Source organism: Schistocerca cancellata, chromosome 8, assembly GCF_023864275.1.
Source record: "Schistocerca cancellata isolate TAMUIC-IGC-003103 chromosome 8, iqSchCanc2.1, whole genome shotgun sequence".
Classification (NCBI taxonomy): Eukaryota; Metazoa; Arthropoda; class Insecta; order Orthoptera; family Acrididae; genus Schistocerca; species Schistocerca cancellata.
In genome coordinates this window covers 522,810,962-522,830,816 of record NC_064633.1, presented here as the reverse complement: position 1 = coordinate 522,830,816, position 19,855 = coordinate 522,810,962, and the positions used below count along the sequence as shown (strand labels likewise).

The 19,855-nt window shown below is 41.5% G+C and overlaps 1 protein-coding gene across 1 annotated transcript in view; it reads left to right on the top strand.

Annotated features, from left to right (window-relative positions):
- LOC126095164 (3-ketodihydrosphingosine reductase) overlaps positions 1–19,855 on the top strand; it is an 87,725-nt gene that overhangs the window by 29,192 nt on the left and 38,678 nt on the right. Inside the window, exon 5 of the mRNA XM_049909886.1 lies at positions 16,904–17,098. Coding sequence (XP_049765843.1) covers positions 16,904–17,098 — 195 coding nt within the window. The remainder of the gene's footprint in view (positions 1–16,903; positions 17,099–19,855) is intronic.

Below are 19,855 nucleotides of genomic sequence, written 5' to 3'. Positions count from 1 at the left end.
GGACCGAAGACGTTTTGATTATGAATCAAAGAAGCTACCCCTAGACCACGGGTACACTCAATTAAACCTGCGGCTCTCTGCTGCCCACTTCCTCTCGATTCTTGACAAGTGCTAAGGCCACGAAGTGGTTTACACCAACGGCTCGATAGCTGATGCTCACGTCAGCTTTGCTATGTCCATGGAGGACGTATTGAACAGCATATCTTCCCCGATGGCTGCAGTGTTTTCACTGCCGAGCTGGTGACTGTATCTTGCTCTTGAGCACATATGTTCATGCCCCGATGAATTGTTTATTGTGTGTACTGACTCTGTGAGGAGCCTACAAGCTATCGACCAGTGCTACCCTCACCATCCTTTGGTGGCATCCACCCAGGAGTCTATCTATGCCCTGGATCAGTCTGGTCATTCAGTGGTGTTTGTGTGGACCGCAGGACACGTCGGCATCCCAGGCAACGACCTTGCCGACTTGCTGGCCAAACAGGCTATGCGAAAGCTGCTTCTTCAGATGGGCATCTCTGAACCTGACTTATGCCGCAGGGTTTTTTGGCTTTTCAGGACAGAATGGCATAACAGTGTGCACAACAAACTTTATGTCATTAAGGAGACTACGAATGTGTGGAAGTCTTCCATGCGGACCTCTCACAGGGAATCAGTTGTTCTCTGCCGGCTCCGCATTGGGCACGCTTGGGCCGTGGAGACCCACCTCAGCGTCGGTGCGGTGCCCGGTTGACAGTGGCCCGTCTTCTGGTGCACTGTCCCACTTTGACTGCCCAACGACAAAATCTTGGGTTAACCGGACTCGTTGATGCTCGTTTTATGTGATAACACCTCATTGGCTGATTTAGTTTTATGTTTTATTCTTGAGGGTGGGTTTTATCATTTGATCAAAGTTTTAGCGCATGTCATTTGTCCCGCTGTGTCCTCCAAAGTTTTTTTAGGTTACCATATTTACTCGAATCTAAGCCGCACCTGAAAAATGAGATTCGAAATCGAGGAAAAAAAAATTTCCCCGAATCTAAGCTGCACCTGAAATTTGAGGGTTGAAATTCAAGGGGGATAAAAGTTTTAGATCGCACCTCCAAATTGAAACAAAGTTGGTCCATTGTAACACGAGAGACAATTTAGGTCGAATGGATGAAGATACAGCTACAGTAGTTTGGTTTGAGTCGTAAGCTTAACAATTAAGCTTTACCAAGTAGCCATTGCTATGTGTCAGGCGCTCCGTCCGTATTTATATGGGTACCCTTCCTTTTTCACGTGCTTTGTCTGGTTTGAATCAATTGCTTATTTTGCTAGCTCTGATAAGTGCCGTTCTCTTTGTTATAGGTGTTTACGTCACTGTAAGCTGAAAATGCATTATTGTACTGTGTCATGCATTGTTTGTCGCATTCTGATAATGAGTATTTATGACCTGTCGCTGCTCGCGGCATGGCTTGCTTTAGTGCGCACTGCTGCGGCTTACAATAAAAAAAGAGAGGAATTGTCTCATAAGTGAAACAATGGCAAGAGACTGCTATTTGTTGTTACTTACACTGCTGCTTTCTTTGATAATGATCAACAAGAAGCAAATAATAGACTGCATAAGATAGATGATGTCCTGAATGAGAGTTTAGCGAAAAATTTTCTCCGTTTGAAAATCTTTGCAGACGCCTCTTTAGTACATTACATTCTGCACAGAAATTAGTCATCTTAGATTTAAAAATCTAGTCAATTGCCATGTTTCATTTCTGACTGTATCGCTATTCAGCATAAGAATAATACAAATATAAACATGACATGATATGTATATTCTTCTGTGTTTGCTGTTGCCTGACTCTAGTTTCGTAGTTTATTAGGCAGACAGGATTTAAATGAGATAACAGCAAACACGAAAGAATACATGGCATAATGTTTACATTCTTTCTTTTAATTTATTTACTGACGCAGAGGTTTTGGCGCCAGTATTTATCTTGCGACGTTTCGGGAAATGTCATACTACCCATATTCTGGCGAAGAGTAGTATTTATCTTTGTGCCTGCAAAGCATGCCTTTGTAGCGCTACATATATTCGACGGCAGAAGTTAGTTGTGGCGGCACCTACCAACATTTTTCAGAACTTCCACTTACTTTGCACTTGATCATAAGCCGCAGGCGGTTTTTGGATTTAAAAAACCAGAAAAAAAGTGTGGCTTAGATTCGTGTAAATACGATAGTGGTTTTAATGTCTTGCAGAGTGGCTGACTTTTCCTTTCTATTCTCATGGTTGGCCAGCCACTGTAATCTGCTTTCTTGTTTTATTCTCTTCTGTTTCTAGCATCTCTCTGTTTTCTAGTCCTCTTTTGTTCCTTTTAGTGTTCCTTGCCTTTCCTTCATTCTTGTTGTTTTTCCTTTCTTTCCATTTTGTGTTATATGTCTCGTCTGTTTTATTGTAACACTTGTGGCAGTGTTTTATCAGGAACAAGGGACCGACGATCTCGTAGTTTGGTTCCCCCCCCCCTCCCCCCCCTTCTTTTAAACCAACCAGCCAACCAAAAAGAAATGTCACTAAATTTGGTACATCACAATAGACAGATGATTAGTAGTACAGAACTGTACCAAAATCTGTGACTCTGAGAACCTGATATAGTGTGAAGGCTTCACATGGTGGAAACAGAGCATTTAAACATTGTGTCATGGAGTAGAAGAGAACCTCAGTCTGTTCCTGTGGTACTGCCCTCCACATGATTTATAAGTAAGTCCACGGAGTAACATTGCCATTGTAGCAGCCACACAGACAGCATTCAGATGGAGCAAGTGGGGACGTAGAAAATAAAATACCACACTGTTCCATGAAAATATCCTGAAAATGATACTGTGCCAGGCTGTCTTACAAGGGGAGGCTGCGGGACGCAGGTCACTGATTTGGCTCTAATTGTATTAGTAGAAGCAGGTAGATGCTTGAAGTTTGCAGAATATCTCATCTGGGTGGGCCATAGGAAAAGAAAAATCACTTTCTAAAGATTTTTGAATACAGTGTGAGGGATTCTTGAGCAACAATGCTAAAGTAATACAGTGACTGTCAGTTTGCCAGCTTGGGTGTGATTCCTCCTGTTACCATCATTTTTACTTCTTTTTTTAATTCCATGGAATGGTAATGCCCATTGTTGTAATGTTCTCATTGTTACTTGTTCATAGCGGCCTTTCGCATCCTGAAATTGTTCCCATGTTTTTGAATTCATGAATGCAGTTTCGTCATTTCTAGTGCCAAGTTGTTCCACTTCTTTCCTCCAAATTTGAAGATAAATCCCCCCCTCCCACACCAAGCTACCCCCACCCCCTCCCCCGAGAAAGGAATTATTGTTTTAATAATGCAAACTTCTGATGTGGATGAGCATCAGGAAAATTGATGACTTTCTTCATATCAGACAAGAACACCAAAGAATAAGATTAATAACTGTTATAATCATAATTATTGTCGTTCATGTCTGTACTTGAAGAAGAAATCTGTTGCAAATAAAATGGGACTGCATGTAGTAAGTGTATGTGAAGAAGAGAGAGAGAAAGAGGGAGAATCTACATACCTCTTCATAAATATTTTGTCAGGTTTGGTGTATAGTATCAAATCTTCATCATTTACTATGAAATTATCATTCAGAATTTCAGTAAGATGCTCTAGAGCTGCTGGCCCATAGCTTTTGCTAGAGGATCCAGAGGCACAGGGGAGTTGGTGATCATACCTTTTCTTTATGAATTGAAGAAGTGCAATGAAGACCACTGTTGATTTTTTTTTTTTCCCCAAAAAAATCTTTATCAAAAGTTATAGTTTTGATATTTTCACCAATCATGTCACTGGTAGAAAATTCTTGATGGGTTTCCATTTTGCAATAAAATAATAGGATTGCACAGAAAATCACCACAGATATAAGACATTGTTCACAACTGTAGAGAGCTCCGAATGCATGCACAAAGGAGAGCAAAGAAAAAGAAGAGAGTGGAGGTATGGCAACAGAATGTTGCTACTGAAGGGTAGTTGAAATCACAAACTGTCAGAAATATATTATATAAAACAATTCCTGTTTAAATGTATTAATTAACTAAATTTAAATAATCGTGGGGTGATCAAAAAGTTTCTGTTCAAGGGCCTTGCTGCAGCATACATGCAACGTAGCACAACTCCAATGTGGGTATGTAAGCACCAACATGGCAAGGGATTAGTGTAGCATTCATGTCTTTCTGACATGCATGTGGTAAATGTGAACTATGGTGATATAATTGCCAAATGCATCCGAACTGGACCAACGTGCAATTATTCTTTTCTTGGGTAGCAAATGACAAATACTGATGGGCTTCCATCAGAGAATTAAGAATGTGTGACAGCATGTCTGTTGAAAACCTCCACAGTGGAATGACGTGCCAAACAGTGGTGCTGCTTCATGATAAGACACATATTGCAAATGTCACAATGCAGAAGTTACACACACTCAAATGGGAGACACTTCTACACTTGCTGTATAATCCTGATCTCTCCACAAGCGATTATCGTATCTTCAGTCCCTTAAAAAAGGTCTTGAAGGGTTGACGATTCTTGTTGGACGAGGATGTGCAGCAGGCAGTTACGGTCTTCTTCATGCAGCAAGAGGCAGTTATGGACTTCTTTATGCAGCGGGGTATGGTGTTTTACCAAACAGGTATCTTCAACACGGTGTGTCAGTCAGATGATTGCTTCATTGCTCACAGTGATTTTGCCTGATTGGCATACCAATTCTGAGCTGTAAGCCCGTCGAACAGAAACTTTTTTACAGAATAAATTAATTTTGCATGTATATATTGAACCAATAAATATGTTTAAATTTCATAAATAATAGTGTAACATTGCAAGGAATAAAATAAAATCGAAAAGAAAAAAAATTACAGTAGCAGTGCACTACCCCTTTTACTTTAGCCTTGTAGTTAAAAAACCCATGTCACTAACTCGAAAACTTTTAGAGTGTGTTTTCTCTTTTCCTATGGCCTACTCAGGCAAGATATTCTAGGGAATTGAAAGGAGTGTCTACCTGCTTCTACTCTTACAGTTTGAACCAAATCGGTACACCCTTTCTTGTGGACTCCCCATACTAATAATGTTGCTACATGGTTTACTGTCCATTATTTTCTAGTGCTGTTGATAACCACAATAAACACCCATAATCACTGAGCATTTTAGCTTTTGTTCACCACATCTTCCTTGCTTGACTTCCTTGATCTTGGGTGACAGGCTGTGCCGAACTGTCTGCTACTACCGTACAATGGAGATGGGCAGTTTAGGGATCTCTCTATCAAAAGTGAGTACAAAATTTAATGGTAAACAAACCAATGTTTTCTGTTGAAACCAGTGTTTTCCATTGATTGAGCTTGTTGTATCACTGAAATTTTTGGACATGCAAAAGAGGAAGCAGGTGGGTTCATATGGATATCATCTGTCTCTTAATTTTAACCACTTATGGATTCATTTTCATACTGAAGCTTCCTGGCAGATTAAAACTGTGTGCCCGACCGAGACTCGAACTCGGGACCTTTGCCTTTTGCGGGCAAGTGCTCTACCATCTGAGCTACCGAAGCACGACTCACGCCCGGTACTCACAGCTTTACTTCTGCCAGTATCTCGTCTCCTACCTTCCAAACTTTACAGAAGCTCTCCTGCTAGGTTCGCAGGAAGGTAGGAGACGAGATACTGGCAGAAGTAAAGCTGTGAGTACCGGGTGTGAGTCGTGCTTCGGTAGCTCAGATGGTAGAGCACTTGCCCGCGAAAGGCAAAGGTCCCGAGTTTGAGTCTCGGTCAGGCACACAGTTTTAATCTGCCAGGAAGTTTCATATCAGCGCACACTCCGCTGCAGAGTGAAAATCCCATTCTGGCATTTTCATACTACCCAGCCTATGTATTATTATTATTATTATTATTATTATTATTATTTCTTTCCTTTCTCAGACATTATGTCTGGTTAAAAATGGAAAGTGACGCGGACACATGATCAGGTGTGACTTCCTTTTAACTGTACAGTATATGTTACATTGCATTATTAACTTTCGGTCAATTGAACATGTATCAATAATTACAGATTTCTGTAGTTCTATGTATACGTTTGGATGTAGCTGTATTACGTTGATGTACTGGTGGATATTGTGTGGTATGACTACTGTAGTTGATAGTATAATTGGTGTAATGTCAACTTTATCCTGATGTGACATGTCCTTGACTTCCTCAGCCAGTTGGATGTATTTTTCAAATTTTTCTCCCGTTTTCTTCTGTATATTTGTTGTATTGGGTATGGATATTTCGATTAGTTGTGTTAATTTCTTCTTTTTATTGGTGAGTATGATGTCAGATTTGTTATGTGGTGTTGTTTTATCTGTTATAATGGTTCTGTTCCAGTATAATTTGTATTCATCATTCTCCAGTACATTTTATGGTGGATACTTGTATGCGGGAACGTGTTGTTCTATAAGTCTATGTTGTAAGGCAAGCTGTTGATGTATTATTTTTGCTACATTGTCATGTCTTCTGGTGTATTCTGTATTTGCTAGTATTGCACATCCGCTTGTGATGTGATCTACTGTTTCTATTGGTTGTTTGCAAAGTCTGCATTTATCTGTTGTGGTATTGGGATCTTTAATAATATGCTTGCTGTAATATCTGGTGTTTATTGTTTGATCCTGTATTGCAATCACAAATCCTTCCGTCTCACTGTATATACTGCCTTTTCTTAACCATGTGTTGGATGCGTCTTGATCGATGTGTGGCTGTGTTGGATGATATGGGTGCTTGCCATGTAGTGTTTTCATTTTCCAATTTACTTTCTTCGTATCTGTTGATGTTATGTGATCTAAAAGGTTGTAGAAGTGGTTATGAAATTGCAGTGGTGCAGCCGATGTATTTATATGAGTGATTGCTTTGTGTATTTTACTACCGTATTTACTCGAATCTAAGCCGCACTCGAATCTAAGCCGCACCTGAAAAATGAGACTCGAAATAAAGGAAAAAAAAATTCCAAATCTAAGCCGCACCTGAAATTTGAAATTCGAAATTCAAGGGGAGAGAAAAGTTTTAGGCCGCACCTCCAAATCAAAACAAAGTTTGTCCATTGTAATATGAGACACAATTTAGGTCGAATGAATGACGATACAGCTACAGTAGTTTGGTTCGAGTCTAAGCTTAGCAGTTACGCTTTACCAGGTAGCCATTGCTATGCTTCAGGCGCTCCGTCCGTATTTATACGGGTACCCTTCCTTTTTCACGTGCTTCGTCTGGTTTGAATCGATTGCTTATTTTGCTTTGATCTGATAATTGCCATTTTCTTTGTTATAGGTGTTTGTGTCACTCTTAAGCTGAAAATGCATTACTGCACTGTGTCATGCATTGTTTGTCGCATTCTGATAGTGCGTGTTTACGGCCTGTCGCGGCTCGCGGCACGGCTTGCTTTTGTGCGCGCTACCGCCGCATACAATTAAAAAAAAAAAAAAGGAATCGTCTCATTAGCGAAACAATGGCAAGAGACTGCTATTTGTTGTTACTTACACTGCTGCTTTCTTTGATAATGATCAACAAGAACCAAATAATAGACTGCGTATGATATAACATGTTCTGAACGAGAGTTTGGCGAAAATTTTTCTCCGTTTGAAAATCTTTGCGGTCGCTTCTTTATTACATCAAATTCTAAACAGAAATTAGTCATTTTAGATTTAAAAATCTAGTCACTTGCCGTGCTTCATTTCTGACTGTATCCCTATTAGGCATAAGAGTAATACGAATATAAACATGACACGATACGTATATTCTTCCGCGTTTGCTGTTGTCTCACTCTAGTTTCGTAGTTTATTAGGCAGACAGGATTTAAATGAGATAGCAGCAAACACGAAAGAATACATGGCAAAATGTTTATATTCGTATAATTCGTGTGGTGAAGAGAATACTGTATATGATTCAAATTTCATCAGGTTCCTATTAGCAACCACCTCTTCTCACAGATAGGAAAAAATTCAGAACGTAGAGTTGGCCATATTGACAAACATCCCAAACGGTCTTGCCAGTCAGATTTTCGTAGTACACTGAAATTGTGCTACATTCGAAGATGAACAATACGGAATTTGTATTTACTTCGTTGGAAAATGTATGAAAATGCAGTGGTCGAAACTCGCGGCGGAGAAAAAAAGCTCGGCTTCCACTTTTTTTTAAATTTATTTACTGACACTGAGATTTTGGCGCCAGTATTTATCCTTGTGCCTACAAAACATGCCTGCGTAGCGCTACATATATTCGGCGGCAGAAGTTAGTTGTGGCGGCATGTACCGCCATTTTTCATAACTTCTGCTTGCTTTGCACTCGATTCTAAGCCGCAGGCGGTTTTTTGGATTACGAAAACCGGAAAAAAAGTGCGGCTTAGATTCGAGTAAATACGGTAGTTTCTGCCCGTTCTATAAAGAATTACATCATCTTTGTTTTTAGATATATTTTTCCCACGTGGAATGTTTCCCTCTATTATGTCCATAATGTAGGTTTTTTATGTCGATAAATTCCCTTCCTCCTTCCTTTCTGCTTAATGTGAATCTTTCTGTTGCTGAATGTATGTGATGTATTCTATATTTGTGGCATTGTGATCGTGTAAGTGTATTGAGTGCTTCTAGTTCTGTGTTACTCCATTTCACTATTCCAAATGAGTAGGTCAATATTGGTGTAGCATAAGTATTTATAGATTTTGTCTTGTTACTTGCTGTCAATTCTGTTTTCAGTATTTTTGTTAGTCTTTGTCTATATTTTTCTTTTAGTTCTTCTTTAATATTTGTATTATCTATTCCTATTTTTTGTCTGTATCCTAGATATTTATAGGCATCTGTTTTTTGCGTCGCTTCTGTGCAGTCGCTGTGGTTATCCAATATGTAATCTTCTTGTTTAGTGTGTTTTGCCTTGACTATGCTATTTTTCTTACATTTGTCTGTTCCAAAAGCCATATTTATATCATTGCTGAATACTTCTGTTATCTTTAGTAATTGGTTGAGTTGTTGATTTGTTGCTGCCAGTAGTTTTAGATCATCCATGTATAGCAAATGTGTAAATTTGTGTTGGTATTATTATTATTATTATTATTATTATTATTACTATTACTACTAGTGAACCAGGCAATGCTTTGTAATTGCTAAGTATGTGTGGGAATTGGATATACATCCTAATTGCCTTGTCCTCCCTCTCTCTGTCCATCCCCTCATCCTCCCTCTCTTTCTTCATCTCCTCTTTCTTCCCACTCTCTGTGTACATATTTGCTCCTCCTCTCCCTTTCCATCTCTTCCTCCCAACATGCTCTCTCTCTCTCTCTCTCTCTCTCTCTCTCTCTCTCTCTCTCTCTCTCTCTCTCTCAACCCCCTCCCTCCTCCCCTTCCACTCCCCCCCCCTTTCCACTTCCCCTCCCATCCCTTTCCCCACTCTTGCCCCTGTCTTTTTCCATCTCCTGCCCCCCCCCCCCCCCACGCCTTTTTGTTCATGTCCTCCTGCCCCATCTCTGTGTCCATCTCCTCCCTCCTCTCTTTCAATCCCCTTCCCCCCCCCCCCTCTCTCTCTCTCTCTCTCTCTCTCTCTCTCTCTCTCTCTGACCTTGAGCCTTGTTTATTGTTATTTCAGACAAAACCTTGACTGGGAATTACATTTGTTTAAAATGATGGGATAAACCGACGGTGATCATTGGTGTATGGGGTATGAGAAGGATCTCTGCAGCTTTTGGATCTGTGAGGGTAGTGGCTTCAATGATACTATTTCACATAGTTCTAATCTGTGAAGGGGTAGGATTATGAAGTTAGCCATAACTACAACTTACCTGTTTTCTGTTAAAGCTGACTGCAAGGAAGAAACCTGAACAACATATTGTTGGGTATACAATTTTTGTGTAAAATTCTACGGAAAGAGAGAGAATATATATGAAAGAAGCAATTTGTGTAATTGTTTAAATACCCAGTTATTGCACTTAAAACTAACTGCGAGAAAGAAAATGAAACAACACATTTTCTTAGCACAGCATGCCACTTTTTTTCCCAGTCGGTTTTTTTGTTGGGATCTTCCGTCCAGAGATGTTTGCTGCAGCTCTCCGTGCTATTCTATCCTCTGCAAGCCTCTTCATCTCCAAATAACTACTGCATCTTACATCTTTCTGAATCTACTTACTGGTCTCCCTCTACAGCTTTTACCCACCCAATTCCCCTACCTCCCCCCCCCCCTCTTCCCTCCAATTAGAACTACTGATCCCATGATGTCTCAGAATGTTTCTATCAACCATTCCTGAAGTAGTGCATGCTCACTTGAAAGTCACACCCATTATCAGTATTTTCTCATCCGTAAGAGTGCGCTGCAAAAGAGCAATACTCTGAACTTCTGATAGAGCCCGCCATGGGCAAGTGCCTGTTTAAACCCTGCCATGCTATGGTAACACTCAGTTATCATGTTATTACTGCTTGCATACAGTTGCTTTATTTTATTTTGTTGAGTGTATGTTAAGATGATTGGCATGTATGCCACAGTCTGATAAAAGTTGCACTAACATTCTTGGTTTTGTTGCGTGTCCAAGTTACAACACAAGTGAAGAGGAGTGTGGCATTGTTCTCCGCGTGGTTTCCAGTCTCTGGTTGGTCCTCCATTGTGTCTACAGTGTCTGATGGTGCTACTGATGAGTTTTCACTCCGTCTGGTTGTTTGGCAAGGGGTTCTTACTGCAGTGTTGGTAGCATCTTAGTTAGCAGCAGCAGCAGGCATTTGCCACAGGGCAACACAGTCACACCCAGGCATTGTAATTTCTTGCCTCTGTATTGGCCAGTTTGGATCCGTCTCAGTCTACATCACTTGCCACATCACCCCTTGCACCTCCTGTTTTGCCTGTCACTGTCCTGGTCATTTATCCCCCACTGTTTCTGTCTTATGATGAGTCTTTCGAAGAATGGGAAGCCAAACAAAAAACAGTTGCAGTAGCACTTTCCTGCATTTGGAATGACTGATGTTACCTTATGCCATGCTTTCTTTTTGTCTTGGTTATTGCCTCACTTGTATCAACTCCTTTGCCAACTGATCCCCAGCAAGATCTGTCTTTACTCTCTTTTGATAACATGTGCAACCTTCTTTCGAGATACTGCTGTAAACAGACACACATGGTTGCTGCTAGAGTTGAGTTGTATTGGCATCGCAGGAAACAGGAATATTCCTATAAGCCTTGGGCACCTGAGCTTCACAGATTAAGCTGCCATTGCCACTTTGTTACTGATGTATGTAAGGAGACATATGCTGACCAAATGGTTTGTGACGCAATCGTTTGGTTGGTCCCCGATTGTGAGGTTCATGAATGGGCTCTTCAGTGTGCAGAACACCTTCCTCTCCAATGTTCTGACTATTGCACAATCGTTTGAGCCTTCAAGGACTGTGGGTACTCAAATTGAATCATGGTGTGAGGTTGCAGAAGTTTAAACAGCTTCCCTCTGCCGTTTGTCAGACGGTTCACAGGGGTATGATATGGTGGTGGCAGTCCAAGTAATGAACAATGCACGCTCCAAAAATTAGTTTGGTTTGAATGCCTGTAACTTTGTTGGGTATACTATTTCCAGTGAAGTTAATCTCATCTCTGATCAAGTGCCTTATACACAACTCGACCCTTTAGCTCTGATTTTTCTGCCTCGTTTTCTGCTGGTTTGAATTGTGCCAATAATTTCAAAGCCCACGTCACCATGAAATGTTTGGCCAGACCCCATTTCCTTATGGCTCACTTGGTGCCAATGCCACTCCATGACCAAGTGAAGGCAGAGCTCGACCGCCTCACAGCCTCCAGAGTCATCCAACCAGTCACATCCAATTAATGGGCTACCCCCACAGTCATTGTCAAGAAGCTGTCGGGATGTTACACCTTTTTCAGCGATTTCAAAATTTATGTCAATGCTGAGTCTATCATTGACACACATCCCTTGCCACACCCTGATGAACTTTTTGCTAAGCTCGCTGGTGGTCAGTATTTTTCCAAGATCAACCTCTCTGATGCATATTTTCAGCTTCCCATTGATGCTGACTCTTGATGGCTCTTGGTCATTAACACGTCTTTTGGCTCGTATCAGTAGTTGCAGTTACCATTTGTAGTGGCCAGTGCCCCAGAGATTTTTCAGTGGTTTCTCGAACAACTCACGAGGCCTGTGCCAAGCTGTGCCAACTATCTTGATGATATTGTGGTCTCCGGCTCCACCACTACTGAACATCTCAACACCTTACATACCTCTTTTCGGTGTTATAGGCCACCGGGTTAAAATGCAATTTGGTTAAGTGCTGCTTCTTTCAGCTTTCTATTGTTTATCGTGTGTTCGAGGTCTGTTAATGCTGGTATCAAACACCTTCATCAGAATGTCTCTGCCACTGTTGGCTCTTACGTGTCCTCGTCGGTCAAGGAACTCCAGGTTTTTTTTTTTAAAAAAAACGTAAGATTGCTTGTTATCATCAGTTTTTGTCAAGGGCAGCATCGGTTCCACATTTGTTACGTGTCTTGCTGTATAAGGGGACGTCTTTCCACTGGTCGCAGGTGTGTGAAATGGCCTTTTCCAAACTAAAGTCTTCGTTACAATCTGTATCTTGTCTTGTAACATACCAATCGGGCTAAAGTTAGTGTTAGCAACGGATGCTTCCCAGCATGGGCTGGGGGTGGTGTTAGCTCATAAATATTCTGATGGCTCTGAGCAGCCTACTGCATATGCGTCAGACGCTTAATTTGGCTCAGACTAGATATTCACGAAGAGAGAAAAAAGCCCTCGCCATTGTCTATGCCATGAAGAATTTCTATGATATAAAATTCTGTCTCATCATGAATCAGAAGCCAGTAGTTTCACTGTTTAACCCCTCAGTGTCATTGCCAGACAAAACAGCGCATCGCCTTCAATGTTGGGTGCTGCTCCTCTCTCAGTACAACTACAAGATTCACTTCCACCCCACAGCTAAACCTGCAAATGCAGATGCACTCTCCTGTCTTCCAGCTGGTCCAGACCCAGTTTTTGGTTGGGAGGAAGTGATACATTGCGTACAATGTGGCTTGCCTGAGGAACCTCCATTGTGGGCATCCGACCCCCTCCACAACTACTATGTATTTCAGCATCGTTTCTTTGTAATTGATGGTGTTCTACTCCTCGATACAGAATGTTGAGCTCCTCGTGTATTAGTTGCCTCAGCTCTCCATTCAGAGAGCCTGCAATTGCTGTGCGCTGATCATTGGGAGGGGGGGGGGGGGGGGGGCTGTCAGCACCAAGGCGTTACCCCACTGTCATGCATTTTGGCATGATTTGAATGATGACATCAATTGTTCGGTTACAACATGTTCTCAACGCACATTGCAGCCAGCTGCCCCGCAGGCAATGTTGTCTCCGTGGCCACAACCTTCACGGGCATGGAACTGTCTCCACATCGATTTCAATGGCCCTTTTCATAATGCATACTGCCTAATAGTCGTTGATGCATTCTCTTGGTTCCCATATGATATTCATTGGCCATCAACGTCAGTATCTGCCACCCAGGCAGTGTTGTTGAAAATTTTTTCCATCAAAGGACTTATGGCTATGTTGGTCTCTGATAACAGCCCTCAGTTTGTGTCGCAGGAGTTTGCCTCTATCTGCAATGTCTGAACTCCTGCAGGATTCGCCACATTTTTCCCCTGCACTTCCACCCACAGTCCAACAGTGAGGCTGAAAGGTTGGTTAGAACATTTAAAATGTAAATGAAAAAGTATGTGCTTGGACCCTGTCCAGTGTTGCCTTGGATCAGTGTCTGTCGCCCTGTCAGTTCACACAGTTCGGCGACAACAGCCCTGCTGAACTGCTCCAGGGCTGTCAACCCTGGATGCTCTTACATCCCCTGCGGCCCAGTCAGGGAAACCATCTGTGCAGCCATTGTCCCTTTCTGGTCCGGGGTGGCTATATGTGCATGCAGGTTTGACCGTCGCCCAAAATGGATTCCTGCCATCACCTCCCAATGTCGCGGCCACTGCCTCTATGACGTCTCTATGGGGGAGGGCCTCCGTGCATGTCATTATAACCATTTGCACCTGCACATGGATGACTGGATAACCCTGGCCGGGATGCCAACATCGCCATTCCAGTCTTCATTGCTCAACAGATCACCTGATGTGGCTGGGACCCTGCCACAACATACGAGGGTCCCCCATCACTGGGGGACGCGCCTGATGCAGCTTCTTCAATAGCCCTGTCAGTACCGACTCAGCCAGTTCCCACATCGGAGCCGTCCCCTCCGTCCCAAGCGCCAGCTGCGAGGGCACCACCACCAACAGGCTCTGGACCTGATGTGGACATGGAGCTTCTACCAATGTCACCAATCCTATCATATGAGTTGACACGAGAAGGCGGACTGCAACACTGCCCACACCCCAAGTACTTCCAACCATAGGCCCCAGTATCAGCACAACATCTCAATCAGAGCCTTGCGGAAGAAGACGTCGTGGACATCTCGCGAATCTGAGCTGTTCCCCAAGGGAAGAGAAATGAAGTAATGTGGGCACACTTCAAAGCCGCATGCATTAACAGTGTGTTGTCATCCACAAGAGTGCACCTCGAAAGAGCAATACTGTGTGAACTTCCGTTAGAGCCCTCCACTGGTGAGTGCGTGTTTAAACCCTGCCGCACTACAGTCGCACTCAGTTATCAAGTTTTTACTGCTTGCATACACTTGCCTTATGTTATTGTGTTGAGTGTGTGCTGTGGTGACCAGCATGCATGCCAGAGTCTAATAAAAGTTGTACCAACATTCTTGATTGTGTTGTGTGTCCAAGTTACAACAAATTCCTTCTTCTAGTCAGGTTGTGCCACAAATTTCTTTCTCCCCAATCCTGTTCAGTACCTCCTCATTAGTTATGTGATCTACCCATCTAAACTTCAGCATTTTTCTGTGGCACCACATTTTAAAAGTTTCTGTTCACTTCTTGTCTAAACTGTTTATTGTCCATGTTTCACTTCCATACATGTCTACACTCCATACAGATACTTACAGAAAAGATTTTCCTAACACTTAAATCTGTATTTGATGTTAACAAATTTCTCTTCTTCAGAAAAGCTTTCTTGCCATTGGCACTCTACGTTTCATATCCTCTTAACTTTAGCGTTCTCGCTTCCCGAGCATGGGGTCCCGGGTTCGATTCCCGGCGGGGTCAGGGATTTTCACCTGCCTCGAGATGACTGGGTGTTTGTGTTGTCTTCATCATCATCCAGGAAAGTGGCGAAATTGGACTGAGCAAAGACTGGGTAATTGTACGGGCGCTGATAACCACGCCGTTGAGCGCCCCACAAACCAAACATCATCATCATCATCATCATCCTCTTAACTTGGGCCATCAGCAGCTGTTTTACTGCCCAACTAGCAAAACTCATCTACTGCTTTAAGTGTCTCGTTTCCTTATCTAATTCCCTCAGCATCCTCTGATTTGTGTATAATGTATGTCTGTGTAAATGTTTATTAGACAATGGATACTCTGGATAGGAATATCAACAATCTAGGAAAAGATAGATTGCTACTTATTGTAGCACATTATAGTCGTGTTCCTCCCTGAACTGCTGGAGTTGGCAGTTATGTGTGCATGAGGTGTGCTTGCTTGTGTGTATGAATGGTGTGTGTTTTATTTTTGCTGATGAAGGATGTGGCCGAAAGCTTTGTGAGAGTGTCTTTTAATTGTGCCTGTCTGCAAACTTAACGTCTTCTTTACGGTAAATCATAAACTGTCTTTTCATACATTGTAAATGTGTATTATAGTGAATTTTCTCATCTTGAGAGTACTGAAGGGCGATCTGTGTACATTGTTAAAAACCATTCAAAGGCCAAGACCACAAAAATATTTTTTATTCAAGACAACCAGTTTCAACAGTCTTAATTGTTATCTTCAAGGCATAAACTTTTTTTTGGTTAAACCTGTTCTTTCACTCTGAACTTCATGCACAAGGTGTCAACTGGATAAAATTCAGCACATTATAAATATTTGTCATCACTAAAATACTTAAAAACACACAGCACCTCGTCTGGAAGGCTATGTCCTTATACATATTACTCACAGATGCTTGTTACATGACGCGTATCAGTACACAATAGCACACCTGTGTATAAGAGCATCATGTAAAACACTGAAGTAAATTAGTCAAGAACTTATCAAGATTTCTGCCAACAACATACCCCTTTATATATTTATACACTATATATTTAAGAAGTATGTAGTCTACGTCCATGTGATTTTTATTAGAATAATGTGTAAAAATGTGAAGTAAATCAGGCGAAAAGGTTACGAGATTTTTGCATACAACTTTCCCCCTTTATGTACTATCTATGTTTTAAAAAAGTATGGTCTTTGTCCATCTAAATGTTTATTAGAGCGTGTCATGTAAAAGTATGAAGTAATTCAGTCTAGAACTTGTCAAAATTTTTGGAAAAAAATATAAACAACAACTTGTCTTTACATGGTTTTGTGTGTGTGTGTGTGTGTGTGTGTGTGTGTGTGTGTGTGTGTGTGTGTGTGTGTGTGTGTGTTTCCTGAGTTTAGTAGAGTATAATGTAAAGATTTTAAGTAAATCAATCAAGACCTTTTTGAGATGTTTGGAAATATATATTATATGATATATATATATTTATAAATTATATATATAAAATATATATAGCATATGTCCGTGTGAATGTTTGTTAGAGCATTCTGTAAAAATTTGAAGCAAATTGGTCTAAGACTTTTCAAGATTTACATTAACGATATTAAACGACAACTTGTCTTTATATAGTAGTATAGATTATTATTGTTGTTGTTGTTAATATTATTCACTCCATTATTTCTGGGTGCGTAATTTTCACAAACATCAGTGTACATTGACAAGGAACAATAGCTGAAGGCAAAGACATGCATTGTAAGAAGTACCTGTGATTTTGTCTGCAGAAAATGGTGAACATAAACCTGCTGGGCACCCTTCAGATGACACATGCAGTGCTGCCTCAGATGAAGAACAACAGGGAGGGCAGCCATATTGTGCTTGTAGGATCCCAAGCTAGCCTCTTGGGCCTCTATGGTTTCACTGCTTACTGCAGCACCAAGTTTGCCATCAGGGGATTGGCCGAGGCCCTTGAGATGGAGGTTAGTACTGTAATCATTGTTTTCTTTGCATGCAGCTGATATAACAGTAACTTAATTGTTTCATATTTCAGATAAAGGTTTAAATTGTGGATCAGTAATGTTTGTTCCAAAGTGAAGTAACAACCAGTACTTATCAAATGTTGGCTTATGGATGTAAAGATTTGAAAGTTGTCAGATTTGCTAACTTTATGAAGATTTCTCAGTTATTTTATCTCACTGTTTCTCGTGCAACTTGCCTGCATAATTTTTGTGAACACCCATTCAAGCACAAGAAGTAGACCTACGTTCTATGCATTCTACACCCATATGAAGAACATAAAATAAGACTACAGCCAAGGATTACAACATTATTTCATTCTGTCACTTCATGTTTGTAAAGTCTGAGAAAAAATTTTCCTGATCCTGTAATTTTTTTTTTACCTGTGTTGTTCTGATTTGTTGATAAAGTCTTCCATAAGTGGTGAGGGTGGAAGGGGGATGTTTTGCGCAATTTAATCTGCAGTAGTTATTCTGTTTCAAGCCATCAGTTCTGCAATTGTTTTTTTCGAACCACTTTTCTCTCCTATATATACTGTGGTTACTGCATTTTCTTTCTTATTTCCTATTTATTCCATCCCCCCCCCCCCACTCCAAATCATAAACTCTCTGTCCTAGGTCTAAATCTGCATATATCCTCCTCCAAGCCATAATACAGTGCACAGTAGAGGTACTTCGGGCCATTGCCAGTCATTCTCTTTTGTGTTCCAGTCTCAGATGGACTAAGGAAAAAGTGGTTGCTTGGGCCATAATTTCCCTTATTTTGTCCTTACCTGACCTGAATGTTGGAGACAGTACAATCTTTCTGCAGACTGTTGCAAATTCTGGGTGCCCAAATTCCAGCAGCCTACATTTACATCTACATCTACATACATAGTCCACAAGCCACCGTAGAGTGTGTGGTGGATGGTACCCTGTACCTCTACTAGCCATCCTCTTTTCTGTTCCACTCGCAAATAAATCTAGGGTAAAACGACTGTCTAAAAGCCTTTGTATGAGCCCTAGTTTCCCATACCTTATCTTCGTGGCCCTTACACAAATTATACGTAGGTAGCAGTAGAATCATTCTGTAGTCAGCTTTAAATTCCAGTTCTCAAAATTTTCTCAGTGACGTTCATCAAAAAGAATATCATCTTTCTTCCATGGATTCCCATTTAAGTTCCCAAAGTTTTTAATAGTGTTTTGCAAAAGATAGTAGTTCTGTTTCCTCCAAGCATTCCTGACTAAGCTAACAAAGGATTGCTACGACACCCTTATATTGATCAAACCAGTCCATAGGAAATCTACAAACATCACTCTGAATTGCATTGATGTATTCTTTTAGTTTCACCTGGTAAGAATCCCAAACAGTCATGCAGTGGTTGCCCAAGCATTCTGTACACGATTTCCTTTAGAGTTGCAATAAACTATCCCATAAATTTGTCAATAAACTGTAGTCATCCATTTGCCTCTCCTACAACTGATTTTATGTGGTTGTCCCATTTAATCAATCTTACACCTTGGTTAATTGAAGTGGCAGAGTCAAGTGGTGTATCATTAATACTGTTCAAATAATTCAGTTTCCCTCACTTATTCATATTACACTACCTGACCAAAACAGTGAATCACTCAGACGGAGAGGAGGAAACCAAATGAAACTACATATTGATGTTATCTCACTGAATACAAAACTTGAGTCAAATTTATAAAGAACGTGGTGGTAGGAGGCCACTTACCAGTGTGATGTTGCACCCTCTCTGGCTTGGATTCATGCACTGATTTGGGTAGGAAGAGTGTCGTAAAGCCATTATATCCTCTCATGAGGCAAACTGGCCCCTCAGTGGCTGTAACTGCTTCTTGATGTACTGGTACTGGGATGAAGTTGTCATCTGAACTGGTTCCACACAGTCTATTGGGAACAGATTTAGGGGTCTTGCTGTCCACACGAGTAACTCAACATCACGCATACAGTTGATAGAGACACGTGCTGTGTGTGAGCGAACATTGTCCTGTTGAAAAATGTCAGCGCGATACTGCCACATGAAAGTTAACGCATAGGTACACAGGATGCCCTTGATGTACCTTGTGGCATCAGAAGTGTCTTAGGTGCTATGAGCCGTGACCTGAAGTCATACCTGACAGCTCCCTATACATTATGATGGCCAGAGAATCATTGCTATGCCTCTCCAAAACATTGCAAGAATGGGATCTCTCCAACATTGATGACGGTCATCCGGAGTTGTTCAGAACTGTGAGTTATTGCCGAACACTGTGCATTGCCATTCATGTACAGTCCATTCTTCCCAGTCCTGGCTCAACTCCAAATGCAGCCATTTGTGTTGTGATGTTAACGGCAGACTGCTGGTGGAACGATAATTCCCTAGTCCAGCAGCTGCTAGTCTCCAACCAAAGGTGCGGGATGACACAGAATGCTGCAAGGAGTCCATTACATGCTCTTGGGTGGCAGTTGCAGATGTGAAGGTGTTACAATGTGTTTGGTGCCCATACAGCAGTTCCAACTGTAGTGGCCGGACGTTGGCCAACCGAACCTCGCCCAATGGGTATCCCTGCCCTTGCATTCCCACGCAGTGCAGCATCATGTCACTGGCACATCCAAATGCATCAGGTCACTGTCGCATCAAAATGCTGCAGAAATTTGGATGTTGTGTGATTTCAGTGTCAGGAAGTCTTTTCAGAAAGTATTTGATGGGGTGTAGCCATGTATGGAAGTGAAACATGGAT